General features: G+C 42.5%; 2 protein-coding genes and 1 pseudogene across 2 annotated transcripts; 1 reads left to right on the top strand and 2 right to left on the bottom strand.

Annotated features, from left to right (window-relative positions):
- LOC104710915 lies at positions 362-8,772 on the bottom strand (annotated as a pseudogene).
- LOC109126409 (uncharacterized protein At3g60930, chloroplastic-like) lies at positions 10,200-12,587 on the top strand. Its single transcript, XM_019229937.1, has 4 exons — positions 10,200-10,740; positions 10,853-11,554; positions 11,643-11,770; positions 11,916-12,587. Exons 1-4 carry the CDS (start codon positions 10,200-10,202, stop codon positions 12,585-12,587), a joined length of 2,043 nt encoding a protein of 680 aa, XP_019085482.1.
- LOC109126408 lies at positions 14,956-15,851 on the bottom strand. The gene is made up of 2 exons (XM_019229936.1): positions 15,822-15,851; positions 14,956-15,762 (listed from the first exon to the last, which is right to left on the bottom strand). The coding sequence occupies exons 1-2, from the start codon at positions 15,849-15,851 to the stop codon at positions 14,956-14,958; spliced, it is 837 nt and encodes a 278-aa protein (XP_019085481.1).

Here is a 16,371-nt window from a genome sequence, read left to right as displayed (position 1 = left end):
GAATTTAATTTCGGTTCAATTCAGTGAAGTTTTTGAAAATCTGAATATCATGAAAACCGAACAACCTAACCCAAATAACCCAAACACGCCAAACGTCCAGGGCGATAATATAGTATATATTCATCAATGTAGTGTAAGACATGTATGGAAATTACAAAAAATAATAACTCTTTTCAAATCATTAATTTGTTACATTTGATTACTGTGACTGCAGACTAACAACTTAAGTGAACACATGAGAGGTATGAAACAATTTATAATAATGGTAAAACACACCTTGTTTTTGTTTTCAACCCCAACAAACACACAATTTTACTAGCTAGGTTCAAGTAAATGATACAAGTTTTAGTATCCAAACGTTTTATTGCCTGAGTACATAAGTGATGAGGCCGGGAATATGAATGGTTGTGATGTAATCGTCCCAATCAATAGAATTTGGATCAAATTCGAACAAATCATACACTTCAGTATCAATCTCCTTTGTTTTCAACTGTTGAGGTTTATGTTTCTGATTCAATTCTATTTGGTATTGGTTTGGTTCTAAACCGAGATCAAGAGTTGATTTGGTGGTTATCTATTGTTTTGGGATATGTTGATTAAACCAGAAAGAAGAAGAAGATTAAAGCAAGGCTCTAACTGCAGTGGAGGCTTCGCACATATAATTGAAAACGCTGCGTTTTTCTATTAGATCATCTTCTCCTTTTATCATTCTTATTCTCTAAGCTTCTTGTATCGAGAGAGAGAAGAGAGGTTGTTAGAGAGTAATCCGCCATTGTTGTAAAGCTTAAATTGAGCTGAAACCTTTTCTCATTCTATAGTGAATTTGCCGGATTGATTCGGCTCCAGATGTAGGTGTAATCACATCGATTACACTGAACTGGGTTATCAATTTCGTGTCTTGTGTTCTTATTCTTTCAGTTACAAAGATTCTTGAGCTGAGTTTTGATTGTTCTGGGAGAAGCGTTTGAATCGTTTCATAGAGCGATTTTGTAACAAGTGGTATCAGAGCTAAGGTTCGCCTTCTCTTAGATTCAATCAATGGCGGTTGCGACGGCGCGTGTTGAGATTAAGACGTTCAATGGTGATAGCGACTTCTCGCTATGGAAGATTCGGATTCTGGCTCAACTTGGGGTTCTTGGTTTAAAGAACATTCTCACCGATTTCAAGTTGACCAAGACAGTCCCGCTAACAAAGGAAGAAGAAAAGAACATTGCCGCTGAAGAATCGTTGGACTCCTCGTTAGTGCAGACCAAAGAAGTCCCAGATCCGGTCAAGATCGATCAATCGCAACAAGCTTTGACGCTAATCATAAATCATGTTGGGGATAAGGTTTTGCGAAAGGTAAACCATTGTGAGACAGCTGCAGAGATGTGGGCTTTGCTCAATAAGTTGTACATGGAAACCTCATTACCGAATAGGATCTATGTGCAGCTGAACTTTTACTCTTTCAAGATGATTGAGGCACAAACTATAGATCAGAATGTAGATGATTTCTTAAAGATTGTTGCTGAGTTAGGGAGCTTAGAGATTCAAGTCACCGAAGAAGTTCAAGCCATATTGTTGTTGAATTCTTTACCAGCTAGCTACAGCCAGCTTAAGCATACACTTAAATATGGTAATAAGAGCTTGTCGCTTCAGGATGTGGTATCGTCAGCTAAGTCTTTGGAGAGGGAGTTATCTGAGTCAAAAGCATCTGAGAAAGTATCGTCAGTAGCACTGTACACAACAGAAAGAGGTAGACCTCAGACTAGAGGCCAACAACAAAATGGCTCTAAGGGAAGAGGTAGAAGCAGATCAAACTCCAAAACGAGAGTCACCTGCTGGTTCTGCAAGAAGGAAGGCCACCTTAAGAAGGACTGTTATGCAAGGAAGCGGAAGCTTGATAGTGAAGGTCAGAATGAGGCTGGGGTAATAACAGAACAGTTGGTATTCTCAGAGGCTCGGAGCGTTAACAATCAGTTGGTTAAAGACTTGTGGATTCTGGATTCAGGATGCACTTCTCACATGACTTCTAGGAGAGATTGGTTTAGTAGTTTTGATGAGAATGGAGACACAACTATTCTACTTGGTGACAATCGTGCAGTGACTTCAAAGGGACAAGGTTCAATTCGTGTTAACACACGTGGAGGTTCCATAAAGGTACTGAACAATGTTAAGTATGTTCCAGATTTGAGAAGAAATTTGATTTCAACAGGCACTCTTGACAAACTGGGATATAGGCATGAAGGTGGAGACGGCAAAGTAAGGTATTTTAAGAATGGTAAGACAGCTTTATCAGGAAACTTGAACAATGGTTTGTATATCTTAAATGGTGAAACTGCTGTTAGTGAGAATTGCAACACAGAGGGTGTTAAAGACAGTACGGGGCTGTGGCATAGCAGGCTTGGGCATTTGAGTCTCAACAGTATGAGAGTGTTAACTGAGAAAGGACTGTTGCAAAAGAAGGATGTCACAAACTTGGAGTTTTGTGAACATTATGTAATGGGAAAGTCCAAGAAGTTGAGCTTCAACGTGGGTAGACACAATACTGAAGATGCATTAGGATACGTTCATGCGGATTTGTGGGGGTCACCGAATGTGACTCCGTCACTCTCAGGTAAGCAGTATTTCTTGTCTCTCATTGATGATAAGACTCGCAAGGTGTGGCTCATGTTTCTCAAGACAAAGGATGAGACATTCAGTCGATTTTGTGAGTGGAAAGACTTGGTTGAAAATCAGATTGGCAAGAAGGTAAAGGTTCTCAGAACTGACAATGGATTGGAATTTTGCAACCTGAAGTTTGATGAATACTGTAAAAAGCATGGTATAGAAAGGCATCGAACCTGCACTTACACTCCTGAGCAGAATGGAGTCGCAGAGAGAATGAATCGGACTCTTATGGAAAAGGTTAGGTGTTTACTAAATGAGTCTGGTTTAGAAGAACATTTCTGGGCTGAAGCAGCTTCTACTGCTGCTTATCTTGTAAATAGATCACCAGCATCAGCTATTGATCATAATGTGCCTGAGGAGTTGTGGTTGAATAAGAAGCCTGGTTACAAGCACTTGAGAAGGTTTGGCTCTGTTGCATAAGTGCATCAAGATCAAGGAAAGCTAAAACCTAGAGCTTTAAAAGGAGTGTTTCTAGGCTATCCACAAGGCACAAAAGGTTACAAGGTCTGGCTGCTTGAAGAGTCAAAGTGTGTGATAAGTCGAAATGTGATATTTCATGAGGAAGTGTTGTATAAGGATCTTATTGGGAAGGATCATGAAGATAAGATAACAGATGTCAATAAAGATGATAAGATCTTGACAGAAATAAAGAAGGAAGGTAAAGTGATTGGAGAGAGTTCTAATGGAGGTGGAGCAGTTTTAGTTGATGATAGTGATACAGAGTCAGAGTATTTTGAGCCTGAAGGTGAAATCGAGGGTTCAAGGAGTTCTCCGAGCGTCAAACACTATCAGTTAGCTAGAGATCGTGTTAGAAGGGAAATTAAGGCTCCATTAAAGTTTTCTGATTACACGCAATTTGCGTTTGCACTCATGACAGCAGAAGAAGTCATATGTGAAGATCCACAGTGCTATCATGAAGCAAAGGAGGATGAGTACAGTAAAGAGTGGGATGCAGGTATGGATGAGGAAATGAGTTCATTAAAGAAGAATGATACTTTTGATATAGTGGATAGGCCTGTAAATCAGAAAGTGATTAGCTGTAGATGGCTTTATAAAAGGAAGCCAGGTATTCCAGGGGTAGAACCTGAGAGGTTCAAGGCCAGATTGGTGGCAAGGGGTTTCACTCAAAGAATAGGGATTGACTATCAAGAAGTCTTTGCACCCGTGGTGAAGCACATATCAATCAGAGTTTTAATGTCGTTAGTGGTTCAAGATGACTTAGAACTAGAGCAGATGGATATCAAAACAGCGTTTCTGCATGGAGACCTAGATCGACCTATATACATGGAACAACCTGAAGGTTATGAGGTAAATCCTGAGAAAGATCAAGTTTGTTTGTTAAAGAAGTCTCTTTATGGTCTGAATCAGGCTCCTAGGCAGTGCAATAAGAAGTTTAATGCATTTATGATGAAACAAGAGTTCAATCAGAGTGAACATGATTCTTGTGTGTATGCAAAAGAGGTAAATCCTGGTGAGATCATCTACTTGTTGCTTTATGTAGATGATATGATGTTGGCTGCTAAGAATATGGCAGAGATAGTTAAACTGAAAGAAGCTTTGAGATCAGAGTTTGAGATGAAAGATATGGGACCTGCAAGTAGGATTCTGGGAATTGATATAATTCGGGATCGAGTAGAGGGGGTTCTATACTTGTCTCAATCTAGTTACTTGGAGAAAGTACTAGCTCGGTTTAACATGAGTAAGGCTCATGAGGTGGAAACACCGATAGGAACACATTTCAAGTTATCATCTGTTAAGAATGACTCAGAGTGTGTTAATCTGGAAAAGGTTCCTTATGCAAGCGCTATAGGAAGCATTATGTAATTAATGGTAGGTACAAGACCTGACATAGCTCAGGCTATTGGTCTGTTGAGTAGGTTCATTAAGAAACCTGGGAAGATGCATTGGGAAGCAGTGAAGTGGTTACTGAGGTATCTAAGAGGCTCCAGTGATCTGAATTTAGTTTTCACAAAAGGAAACAAGTTGGAGACTCAAGGTTTCAGTGACTCAGATTATGCTGGAGACAGGGATCGGAAAAGATCTACCAGTGGTTATGTTTTTACAGTTGGTGAGAACATTGTTAGCTGGAAATCTAGTCTACAGTCAGTTGTGACTTTGTCAAGTACATAGGCTGAGTATATTGCACTTACGGAAGCAGTTAAAGAAGCTTTATGGCTCAAAGGTCTTTTAGAGGACATGGGTTATGGACAAGAGAAGGTCACGGTGTGGTGTGACTCGGAGTCTGCGATATGTTTGTCGAAGAATAATACTTTTCATGAAAGAACGAAGCATATTGCGACTAAGTACAATTTCATCAGGGATATTGTTGAGTCTGGATAGGTTGAGGTTCTGAAGATTCATACATCAAGGAATCCAGCAGACATGCTTACAAAAGGTATTCCAGTTAAGAAGTTTGAGTCAGCTTTAGATTTTCTGAAGCTGATCAAGTGAGGTGAAGTGTCATCTCAGCTGAAGGTTAAATCCAAGTAAGTGCAAGTTCATGGTTTGATGAGAAAGGGAATTGAATCAAGGTGGAGTGTTGAGGTTTATGTTTCTGATTCAATTCTATTTGGTATTGGTTTGGTTCTAAACCGAGATCAAGAGTTGATTTGGTGGTTATCTCTGGTTTTGGGATATGTTGATTAAACCATAAAGAAGAAGAAGATTAAAGCAAGGCTCTAACTGCAGTGGAGGCTTCGCACATATAATTGAAAACGCTGCGTTTTTCTATTAGATCATCTTCTCCTTTTATCATTCTTATTCTCTAAGCTTCTTGTATCGAGAGAGAGAAGAGAGGTTGTTAGAGAGTGATCTGCCATTGTTGTAAAGCTCAAATTGAGCTGAAACCTTTTCTCATTCTATAGTGAATTTGCCGGATTGATTCAGCTCCAGATGTAGGTGTAATCACATCGATTACACTGAACTGGGTTATCAATTTCGTGTCTTGTGTTCTTATTTTTTCAGTTACAAAGATTCTTGAGCTGAGTTTTGATTGTTCTGGGAGAAGCATTTGAATCGTTTCATAGAGCGATTTTGTAAAATCAACCGCAGTATCTCAGTATTAGTATCGTCAAATCTGCAAAATAATATTAAAAAAAAATGAAAAGAATGTTGCGTCAAAATAAGAAAAAATAATTGGAAGCATAAAAATTTATTAGAAATACTTATGGATAATTTTTATTGATACATACATGCCCTTAAACAAGACATAAGGTCTGTAGAGCTCAACCAGCCGCATCGCCAACTTAATTTTGCGGTCAATGTCCTTATATATGTTTCCATCCCACCATGGATAAATTATATCTATCAATCGCAACATCTGATAGTAGAAGAAAATATATGCGTAAGAATTTTTCATAACTAAAATTCGATTTATTAATTTCAATATTTCTCTTTAGATTTAGTTTTCTCTTCGGTTTATTGTTAACAATAGAGGACTCTTCTTTCAACATTCGCCAATCGCCATTTGGTGTTATTATTGATTTAAGAAAGAAAACAAAAAGATGCGTACCTGCAAAGGTAGCTTGTAACGAAGGGTAACATATAAGCTGAACAGATCCATGGTGGAGAAGATAGTTACTTTGGAGACAATGACGGGTGAACCATCGCGTCCAACAAGAGGGTTTTTGGTGAAGTAGCGAGCCGCGAGATCTTGGACCTGTTCGAATGTGATGGGGTTCTTAAAAGACGAGCCAACATGATACACAGTCTGAGAGCCTAACTTTCCCGCGTGTATTGCCGCAGCCGTGATCATTGCGTTTGAGACCATGTCCACAGGTATCTGTGAATGTTAATGTCAGTGCACCACAACGACTGATATAGCTTATAATTAATAATGACAAATAAAATTAGTGTATTTTCTCCCATAAAGGAAATTAACAATGTTATGTACGTCTGGAAAAGAATCTAACAGACTTATAGGCCTATGCTAATTTACATACTCTGTAGTGCACTGGACTCTGGATCTAGGTACATTTAGTCAACCAATGGACTAACCAAAGCTTTTTAAAAGTTTGGTTGACGTGTGAGATTGCTTTTCTATGTTAGAAAATATTAAATTATGGTATTTTTTCCCAAACTATGTTAGGCACATTTAGGTCGTGGGATCAATTCCCCAACTAGTAAAATTTTGTTTCATAATTAATATGTTTTAAAAGTTGATTAAAACAACGTCGTTTTATGGCATGGCGTGGCTTCCTAATCAACATTTTGTTAACAGAACAGTAACACTGTTTGGTTTTGACCGGATTTGATCATGTAGGAAATTCAAATTTTAGTTAAGTTCGCGTGGTTATAAGCACAACTCAAAGTTTTGTGTATGAATACGATAAAGTAACAAAGGTTATGGGGGAATTGACTGTTTTTCCACGTGTGAGATTTCTTTTCTATGTTAGAAAATATTAAATTATGGTATTTTTTCCAAATTACACCTTTAATTTGTAGAATTTTAAAATAGTTATACAACATACTTTTTATATATCTAAAATTTTATTTTATCTTTCAAAAAGGTTATCTATACTTTTCATATAAAAACGCAAAAACACAATTGACATTTAATCACAACATAAATTAACTTAAACTTACAAGATCAAGGACTGAGTTTGGATCTGCAAGAAAACAAGTAAGCCTTCCTTTCCCAAATGCTACAACCACACTATCTAAGGTTCTGCACATACAACATAAAAGTATCATGAATTTTCCAATGTCATGCAGTCTAAAGTGATTTACATGATGAATCTGTAAATGGTGTATATATTTACCTTTACCCTTCGATCCAACCAGGAAATGGTTCTTTACAAGTGCTAGTGATCATCGTAGGACGGATGATGACGAGAGGAAGATTTTCTTTATGGTTACCAAGAATTATCTCTCCCAACGATTTGGTGAAAACATATGTGTTCGGCCATCCATGAAGCTTTGCCCTAATCATAGTTACGTTTAACTCCATTCCGATAGTTTTAAACTAAGAATTCCAATCATTAACAACATTCACCTTTCCATTCCGAGTTCTTTCATGGCGAGAGTAACGTCTTCTTCTGAACAATCTTGTTCTTTGAGTTCTTTCAATCTTTGCTTCATCAGTTCTCTTTCAAGGTTTATATCCAATTGAAGGCCGTTCTCGTTACGAATGCCTTCCATATCGAATGTTTTTTCAGTTAGGTGACCCGGCTTCTCTCCCCATACATAAGCTACAATAGAAAAGGAAGACTACACACGTTTCAAGAACCATATAAACAGTTATTAGAATTTGAATGTGTAAACATTTTACGAGGCATAATAAAAGGACTTATACCAGTAGAGACATGGAGAAGCAATTGAGCTTTAACACATTTTTTGGCAAAGTTAAGGACGTTGAGAGCTCCAAATGTGTTGATTCCAAGCCCAACATCGTATCTTTTTTCAAATGAATATACTAAAAGTTATACTTTTATAGTTTTATTTATAGAGATAGAATTTAGAATATATGTTGTTGTAGTATATAAAGTGTCTTGTAAAGCTATAGTACCTTTCGTCAAAACTGGTTGTGGCTGCAACATTGACAACAATATCTATTTCTTTTTGCATACATTCTCTAAGGTTAGAGTCATTCATGCCTAATTGGTCATCAGTCGCAATATCACCTGGAACCGGGACAACTTTTTCGTACAACAATGTATTTAATTTCTCATCGCCAAGATTCTTTCTCAACATCTTAAAAATATCTTTCTCAAATACCTGTTATTTATTTAATGCAATGAATCAACAATAGCAATCTCAAGTCATTCTAATTTTTGTTTGTATGAATGTTAAGTATGAATACATAGATTCTTTCAAACATTGGGTAGTAAATTAGGTTTAGTTGGTATATAATAAACCTCTGTGCGTAAGCGTTTAGTCGCAACTTCGTTGTCCGATGCTCTCACCAAAAGGTACAACTTCTTCACATTTGGTTGTACTCTCAGAATTTTCTCCACAAAAACTACGAATTAATATCATTGAAACTATATTATAATCCAACAAATCTTGAAGACTTAACAAAAATCAGACGGAAAATACAAAAGACATACCCTTAGCAAGGAAACCAGTTGCGCAGGTGACAAGAATTGTCTTGTTTCGAAGAAATTGAACACAGTTGAGTTCCATTGTTTTGAGTACTTTGATTTAACTCAGAAGAAGTTATGAATAAAAGAGTATTTATAGTATCCAAGGACGTTGCACATACGAAAGTCCGTTATACCCTCCAGTTGTCCTATTATAAACTTATAAGTTATAAGTTATAAGTTATAACTAAGCAAAACCAATATCTCTGTCCAGTGTCCTTTAACCTTAAACATGATCAGAGACTTTAACATTTCAAACAGACATACATTGCCAAAGAGAGGTCTTTAGTTGGGTTAGTTACTATACTAGCTAGGTTTAAAACAACAATTTTTCCAGCACAAAAAAGAAAAAAAGAAAACTTTAATCAAAGAAATGTTCGGGAAAAAAAAACTGAGAATGTTTTTCATTTAATTAAATTTGTTCATTATAACAAGATTTTTTTTTTTAGAAATATAATCTATACATTATAAATTATAAATGGGTCAGGTACAAGTCTTTTAATTAAACATTGACGAATCACCCCATGTGGTTCTCCTATCCTATGCAACAACATCGGCCGTTTGATTTATCAAATTGTTACGGCAGTGTTTAGGGACTTTTATCCCAATTTTTTTTAATGTTTACGCTGCTTGTAACATTATCAACTAGTAAATGTGAGAACTGAGATCTAGTTTCTCCTTCCGAAGTGATTCGAATGTGGAGGAGCTTATCGCCGTTTATAGTTCCGAACTGAATTGAGAGAGTTTTTGAGAATTTGAATTTGTATTGCTGCTTTTGGAAAATATTTCTGATCCCTTACAAAAGACTCTCTTCTTACATATTTATACAGACCAATTTATTATCTAATTAATGCATAATTAATAGGGCACGATTTGTGCGACCCAATTAATCTTCTTGAATGCGGGAATCTTTGACCGGGCCCGAGCTGCGAGCTGACCAACACGGATCATCTCCGCACTCACTTCCTTCCTCCGGGCCTGACAGGCCGATCAGTAATACGCTCTTGGCCCATTAGACAAGTCCGGTCTAGGCCCTTTTGCTTATTTCCCGAGATGGCAGATCGTGGGTACAACAGTTGCCCCCCAAGTCTCCCGAGCTGAACAGTTCGGGGGACTTTTAACCTTCAAGCGATCGATTTTGGGAAACTGAATATCCCCCATATCTCCACGATTTGATAGTGGTAATGATGAGATTTGCCTTCCCGAACAAGCCTCGGGGCCCACTAGGTGGCGTGTTAGCTTTAAGAGAGAGAGAGAACGGTGCGAGACCTTTCACTTCCCCAGGTAATCATTACTCCCTGGTTCCCTATATAAAGGTAAACTCGACTTCTCTCTTTCACTCTTAATCCCCAATTGTGCTTGTGTTTTCTCCGTTTTTCGACTTTCTCTCTTTCCTTCTGTGAACTTCTTTATTTTCGCCGGAAAATCCTTCAGTCTCCCTTTATTTCTTACTACTTTTACCGGAAAAGCATGTCTCCGCCGAAATCCTCATCGGGAAAAACCGCAAAACCCTTAATTCCGGGCGTTTTCGGCCCCCACCAGCCGTCGATTCTCTCTGCGGAAAGCATAGCCGAGATTAGAGGATCCACCAGGATTCTGTCGGAGGTCGAGATCAGATTCCCGGAGGCTCATGAGTCTCCAGAGAACCCCCCTCCAGGGTACTGTTGCGCGTTCGAGATATTCTTCTCTGCGTGCGGTCTGTCATTCCCCCTTCCCGAACTCATCGTGACGATGATGTTCGAACTGGGCTTCGCTCTTCCCCAGATGTGCCCCAACTTTGTTCGGACTGTCTTGTGCCTTCAAACTCTAGGGGAGGAGTTCAACTACCAGTTATCATTGGCCGACTTCCTCCAGGTGTACACGGTGAAGACTGGTCGTACCAAGGGCACACTTTATGTAAGCCCGCTTGCCGGGCTAAAGGTTTTTGACGACCTGCCCGAGAAGGATGAAAAGTGGCGGAAGTCCTATTTCTTCTTCCCGGTTAACAAGCTCACTTTCGGCCACCGCGTGAGTTCGCACGTATCGAAGTGGACTTCGAAAATTTGTAGAATGGAGTTCCTTGCTAGGTCCAAGTTAAGTATGGCTTGACTTTCCGTCTCACCCTTTAACTGTTTCTTTTTCAGATCACTTCGAACGCGGATTGCTTTGCCCCACATTCACGGAGTTCTTCTCGAGGTTCTGCAGCCAGGGACAGATTGCTTGGGATTCTTTCTCCTGCGAAAGGATCAGAGAGTCCACGGCGAGGCTCGGAAGGCGTTCTCTAGTCTGTTCTACCCCCGTGAGCGTTTCGGAGATGAATTATAGGGAAGAAAGGGCATGCCGAGCTGCCGAAAAAGAGGCAAAGAAACAGATGGCGATGGCCCTTGCTGAAGGCAAAGCTCACCTTTCTAACAAGAATTCCTCCGGATCCTCCGTTCCCGAGGTGAGCGGGACTTCCGCACCTCCAACTGGCTCTCCCGAGCTTGGTACAGAATCAACCAGGGCTCCTGCTGGCCCGTTGGTTCCCCCCGTGATTGTCATTGCTGATTCTAGCGATGAGCCACGGGAGGTCGCTGCTTCCCCCCTGGCATCGAAGAAAACCTCTGCTGAGATCTCCTCTCAGCAAACTGATTCATCGAAGAAGAGGATGGAGCCCGAGACCGCCTCCTGTTCTCGTGAAAAAGTCCGAGCCCGGACTGGCTCGTTAGGGGATGAGCGAGGTAAACCGAGCTCGAAAGACAGGGGTCCCTCCTCGGAGAGGAGATCTAAAGAGGCCCCACCGCCTAGAGACTCCGGGGACTCCTCTGGTAGGAACCCTCCGAAGGAACAACGTCCTTTCGCCCGAGGTAAAAAATTTTCTGAGGTACTCTTAAGTTTATACCTTTGACTGTTCGATAGTTGATGACTGAAATGACTTGCCCAAAAATCTTTCAGTCCCCCCTGCGTCCCCAGCTGACCTAATGAGGAGCTACATTCGGCCCGGAGTTCGGATTCCGGCGTTCGCTGACATGACCGAGGTCAATCGTGCAAACTTCTTCCGTTTTGCGGATAAAATTGGCGAGGTAATACCCTTTGGCCTTTATTTCCTTTTTTTTTTAATCATTTTATCCGCTTCTTGACGAGCTGACTTTCCAGCTAATGATCGAGTTCAACTCCTCGGTGGCATCCTACGAGGATTAATTGTTTGCCTCCCCTTCATCTTCCGAGGTGAACCTTCTTCAAGAGAGGATCGCTGACCTGGAAGCCCAGGTGAAAGAGTACGCCAGGCTGGAGGCTGAGAATGCTAGCACCGTAGCGAAAGCCGAGCAAATCCGAGCGCGGATGAAGAAGGCTGAAATAGAGGTGCTCGACCTTGGGGTTGCCAACGAAGACCTCCGAGACAAACTGAAGAAGGCGGGGGACCTTTACTTCGAAGCGGCGGAGGACGCAAAGGCAGCCAAGAATAGGTTGCACGAGATCGAGCTTCGCAATCAGCTACTCGAAGCTGGCAACAGCTGCGAGATAGAGAGGGTGCGAAGGGAGGAGAGGCAGGCAATGAGGCGGACTCTCCGTCCTCTGGTTGAGGAGGTGAGGGTCACCTTCGAAGAGAGGGAGAAGCTAGCTCCGCTCCAGGTCCGAGCTGCTGAGATTAGGGCGAACCGGATGCTGATCGAGGAGATCGCCAGAGGAGAGATCCAAGACATGGAGGCCGAGCTCGGACTCCTGAAAGCTGACGAAGAGGTGGTGGACGAGAAGGTTTCGAAGGTAACTCCTCGTGACCTCGACCTTTCAGTATTCTCAGATCTTTTGGCGGATACACCCAATCTCTTGTGCAGCGAGAACCCGCTAAGCGTCACAATCGATGAGTCCGGCACTAATCTCGGGCAAATGTCAAAGTAGGGAATGGACGATTTTCTGGCGAACACCAGGCCGGAAGAGGAGCTCGCAGAGATGGGCTTGGCCTTATCCGAAGCGGCGTCTGATCCCGCTCTTCCTAATCCTTAGTTTTCATTTGGGGTTGTTTTGGCACGGGTTGCCCCCCTGTTAGTAGTATTTATTTTCAGACTTGCTTTGGAGTGTTTTGGTCGTGGTGACCACTCCATAAAAAAANTGGAGTTGCCAACGAAGACCTCCGAGACAAACTGAAGAAGGCGGGGGACCTTTACTTCGAAGCGGCGGAGGACGCAAAGGCAGCCAAGAATAGGTTGCACGAGATCGAGCTTCGCAATCAGCTACTCGAAGCTGGCAACAGCTGCGAGATAGAGAGGGTGCGAAGGGAGGAGAGGCAGGCAATGAGGCGGACTCTCCGTCCTCTGGTTGAGGAGGTGAGGGTCACCTTCGAAGAGAGGGAGAAGCTAGCTCCGCTTCAGGTCCGAGCTGCTGAGATTAGGGCGAACCGGATGCTGATCGAGGAGATCGCCAGAGGAGAGATCCAAGACATGGAGGCCGAGCTCGGACTCCTGAAAGCTGACGAAGAGGTGGTGGACGAGAAGGTTTCGAAGGTAACTCCTCGTGACCTCGACCTTTCAGTATTCTCAGATCTTTTGGCGGATACACCCAATCTCTTGTGCAGCGAGAACCCGCTAAGCGTCACAATCGATGAGTCCGGCACTAATCTCGGGCAAATGTCAAAGTAGGGAATGGACGATTTTCTGGCGAACACCAGGCCGGAAGAGGAGCTCGCAGAGATGGGCTTGGCCTTATCCGAAGCGGCGTCTGATCCCGCTCTTCCTAATCCTTAGTTTTCATTTGGGGTTGTTTTGGCACGGGTTGCCCCCCTGTTAGTAGTATTTATTTTCAGACTTGCTTTGGAGTGTTTTGGTCGTGGTGACCACTCCATAAAAAAATTTTGTTTTGTCATCTTAAATGCGAACTTAATTTCCGCAATCTTTTGTTTTAAAAGATGATACGAGCAGGAATAAACACGAAGTGAGAACTTCGGTTAAGTAGTTCGAAAAGATGACACCCCAACTTTAATAAGTAAAGTTGAGTACGAAGTGGATACTTCAGTTTAGATAAGAAACTAAGTTTTGACTTTACTAAGTAAAGTTGAGTACGAAGTAAGAACTTCGGTTTAGAGTTTTCGCAACGTTAAGCTTTAAAGTAAAGCTGAGTACGAAGTGAAAACTTTGGTTTAGACCAGCGAAGATGAACCTCGGCTTAAATGATATACGCGAAGAGTTTATTTTTTTATTTTATTTATTTTTTTATATTTTTTATAGAAACCATTATTAATAAAAAAGTTTAAGAAAACTTTAAATTTTATTAATATGGATAGCTGGACCCGAAGTGGGCTGCCTACGTACCCTTATCGGGATCAAGCTAAATCGTAGTTCGATACAAATAAATTAACTGTAAAAGTGTTTAAGGTGCAAAGAATTCCAAGACCTCGGGACTGGTTTTCCCTCTGAATCCTCGAGCTGATAGACTCCATTTCGGACTTCGCAAGTAATTCTGTACGGTCCCAGTTTATTCCCATCTTTCCTGCATTGACCTCCTCGGTGTTCTCGTAGACTTTCTGGAGGACTAGGTCGCCAACTGCCAAGGGTCTGCTTCGGATTTTGGAGTTATAGTACCGAGTTACTGCGTTCTGGTAATTCTGGATCCGAACCAAGGTCTGGTCCCGACGCTCGTTGATTGTATCGAGAGTATCCTGTAGGAATTCTTCATTCTCCTCAGCTCGGAGTGGGTTTAGGGAGGTACGGATTCTGAGCACTTCTATATCGGCTGGGACTACGGCATCAACTCCGTAAACTAGGGAGGAAGGTGTCTCATTAGTGGCCCGACGAGGTGTTGTTCGGATCGCTCAGAGGACGCCCTGCAGTACGTCCGGCCAGCGCCCCTTGCGAGCATCGAGCCGTTTCTTCAAGTTGGCAAGTATGACCTTATTCATCGCCTCGGCTTGCCCGTTACCTTGTGGGTAACGAAGAGTTGACTTATTGAGTCGAATTTTCCACTTTGCGCAGAACTCTTCGAACTTCGAGGAGATGAACTGTGGACCAATGTCCGTGATGATTTCACATGGGATGCCGTAGCGATAGATTATGCTCTTAAGCACGAACTGTTCCACTTCGTCACTTGTTACTTTCGCATAGGCTGCCGCTTCAACCCACTTGGAGAAATAGTCAGTAAGAGCGAGCACGTACTGAACTCTTCCTGGTCCTCGATGTAATGAACCGATGATATCCATAGACCACCTCATGAATGGGTAAGGTGCGGACACCGAAGACAGGAGCTCGGTAGGTTGATGAATTGACGGGGCGTGCTTCTAACACTTCTCACAAGCTCGAGAATATCTTTCGCAGTCCGTGACCATGGTAGACCAGAAGTAACCTTGCCTTTTGATTTTGAAAGCCAGAGTCCGACCTCCGGAGTGGTTTCCATTGGGACCATCGTGAACAGCTCGCATTAGCATCGCGGGCTCACTACCAGCCACGCATGCTAGATAAAGACCAGCTACACTTCGGCGTAGAAGTATTCCGCTGCGAACGCAGTACCGCGCACTGACAACCTTGAGTTTCCTGGCTGCCCATTTGTCGGCAGGAAATTCCCCTTTTTCCAAGTAAGCCCAGATCGGGCTCCGCCAGTCATCTGCCCCCGAGCTGTTAGAATTCGTGCCGCTCGAAGTAGCATGTGGGATAACAGCTTGATTGTCGATTGGTGAGCCTGACGGTTCCGGAATTTGACTCGCGTCTAGCTCGGCCAGAGGTGGGTGAACTTCCATCGGAGTAGGCATAACGGGGGCTGGGTCCTCTGGAGGCAAAGAGTCCGCAGACGCCTTGTGAGCTGCCTCCTCTGCAGCCAGCTGCATTTTCATTTCGCGGGTAACGACGTTTGAGTTTTCTAGTCGAATGCTCGGATACTGGATAATTTCGACGGGGATAATCCTGGTCGTCGTGGGATCCGAAGTGGATGCCAAAGATGCTAAAGCGTCCGCGGCGGAGTTTTCACTTCGTGGGATCTTAGTGATTTCAAAATCCTCGAACTTAGCGACTAGTTCTCGAGCTATGGACAAATAAGCCTCCATACGACCACCCTTTGTCTCGTACTCCCCCAAAACCTGGTTGGTGACCAGCTGCAAATCGCAAAAAGCTCAGAGTTTTCGGACACCAATCCCCACTGCGAGGCGTAAACCAGCAAGGAAGGATTCGTACTCGGCTTCATTGTTGGACGCACTGAAAGCCAAGCGAAATGACTGCTCGATCACTTCGCCTGTAGGATAAGTGAGGCGGACCCCAATTCCTGCTCCCTACTTGGAAGAAGCGCCATTGACATACAACTTCCATGGGGCTTCGACATTGTCGCTAACCGAAGAGGCTAGTGGGAGTTCGATCAAAAAATCAGCCAGCACTTGCGCCTTTGCACAAGTTCGAGTCCGGAACTCGATGTCGTATTCACTCAACTCGACAGACCATTTAGCTAGCCTCCCGGATTGGCTCGGACTATGTAATACAGTCCGTAGTGGTTGCGTCGTAAGGATTATGATTGTATGGGACTGGAAGTAAGGCCGCAGCTTTCTTGCCAAGTGACTACTGCTAGGGCCAATTTCTCCATCATAGGGTACCTGGACTCCGCCCCAGTAAATGACTTGCTGATGTAGAAAATTGGTCCCTGCTCCCCCCTTTCCTCACGAACCAAGACTCCGCTGACTGCACTGTCCGAGACGGCTACGTAAAGAAAAAGC

Source organism: Camelina sativa, chromosome 9 (assembly GCF_000633955.1).
Source record: "Camelina sativa cultivar DH55 chromosome 9, Cs, whole genome shotgun sequence".
Taxonomy (NCBI): domain Eukaryota; kingdom Viridiplantae; phylum Streptophyta; class Magnoliopsida; order Brassicales; family Brassicaceae; genus Camelina; species Camelina sativa.
Note: the sequence above shows the minus strand (reverse complement) of the source record. Positions and strands in the feature narration are given on the sequence as shown.

Bases quoted from the DNA above. Each gene is read 5' to 3' on its own strand.
- LOC109126409 (XM_019229937.1), top strand. From the start codon at position 10,200: ATGTCTCCGCCGAAATCCTCATCGGGAAAAACCGCAAAACCCTTAATT. The intron at 11,555-11,642 runs GTAAAAAATTTT...AAAATCTTTCAG, and splicing joins ACAACGTCCTTTCGCCCGAG to TCCCCCCTGCGTCCCCAGCT. The intron at 11,771-11,915 runs GTAATACCCTTT...TCATCTTCCGAG, and splicing joins TTGCGGATAAAATTGGCGAG to GTGAACCTTCTTCAAGAGAG.
- LOC109126408 (XM_019229936.1), bottom strand. From the start codon at position 15,851: ATGAAGCCGAGTACGAATCCTTCCTTGCTG. The intron at 15,763-15,821 runs GTTTACGCCTCG...TGCGATTTGCAG, and splicing joins GTACGAATCCTTCCTTGCTG to CTGGTCACCAACCAGGTTTT.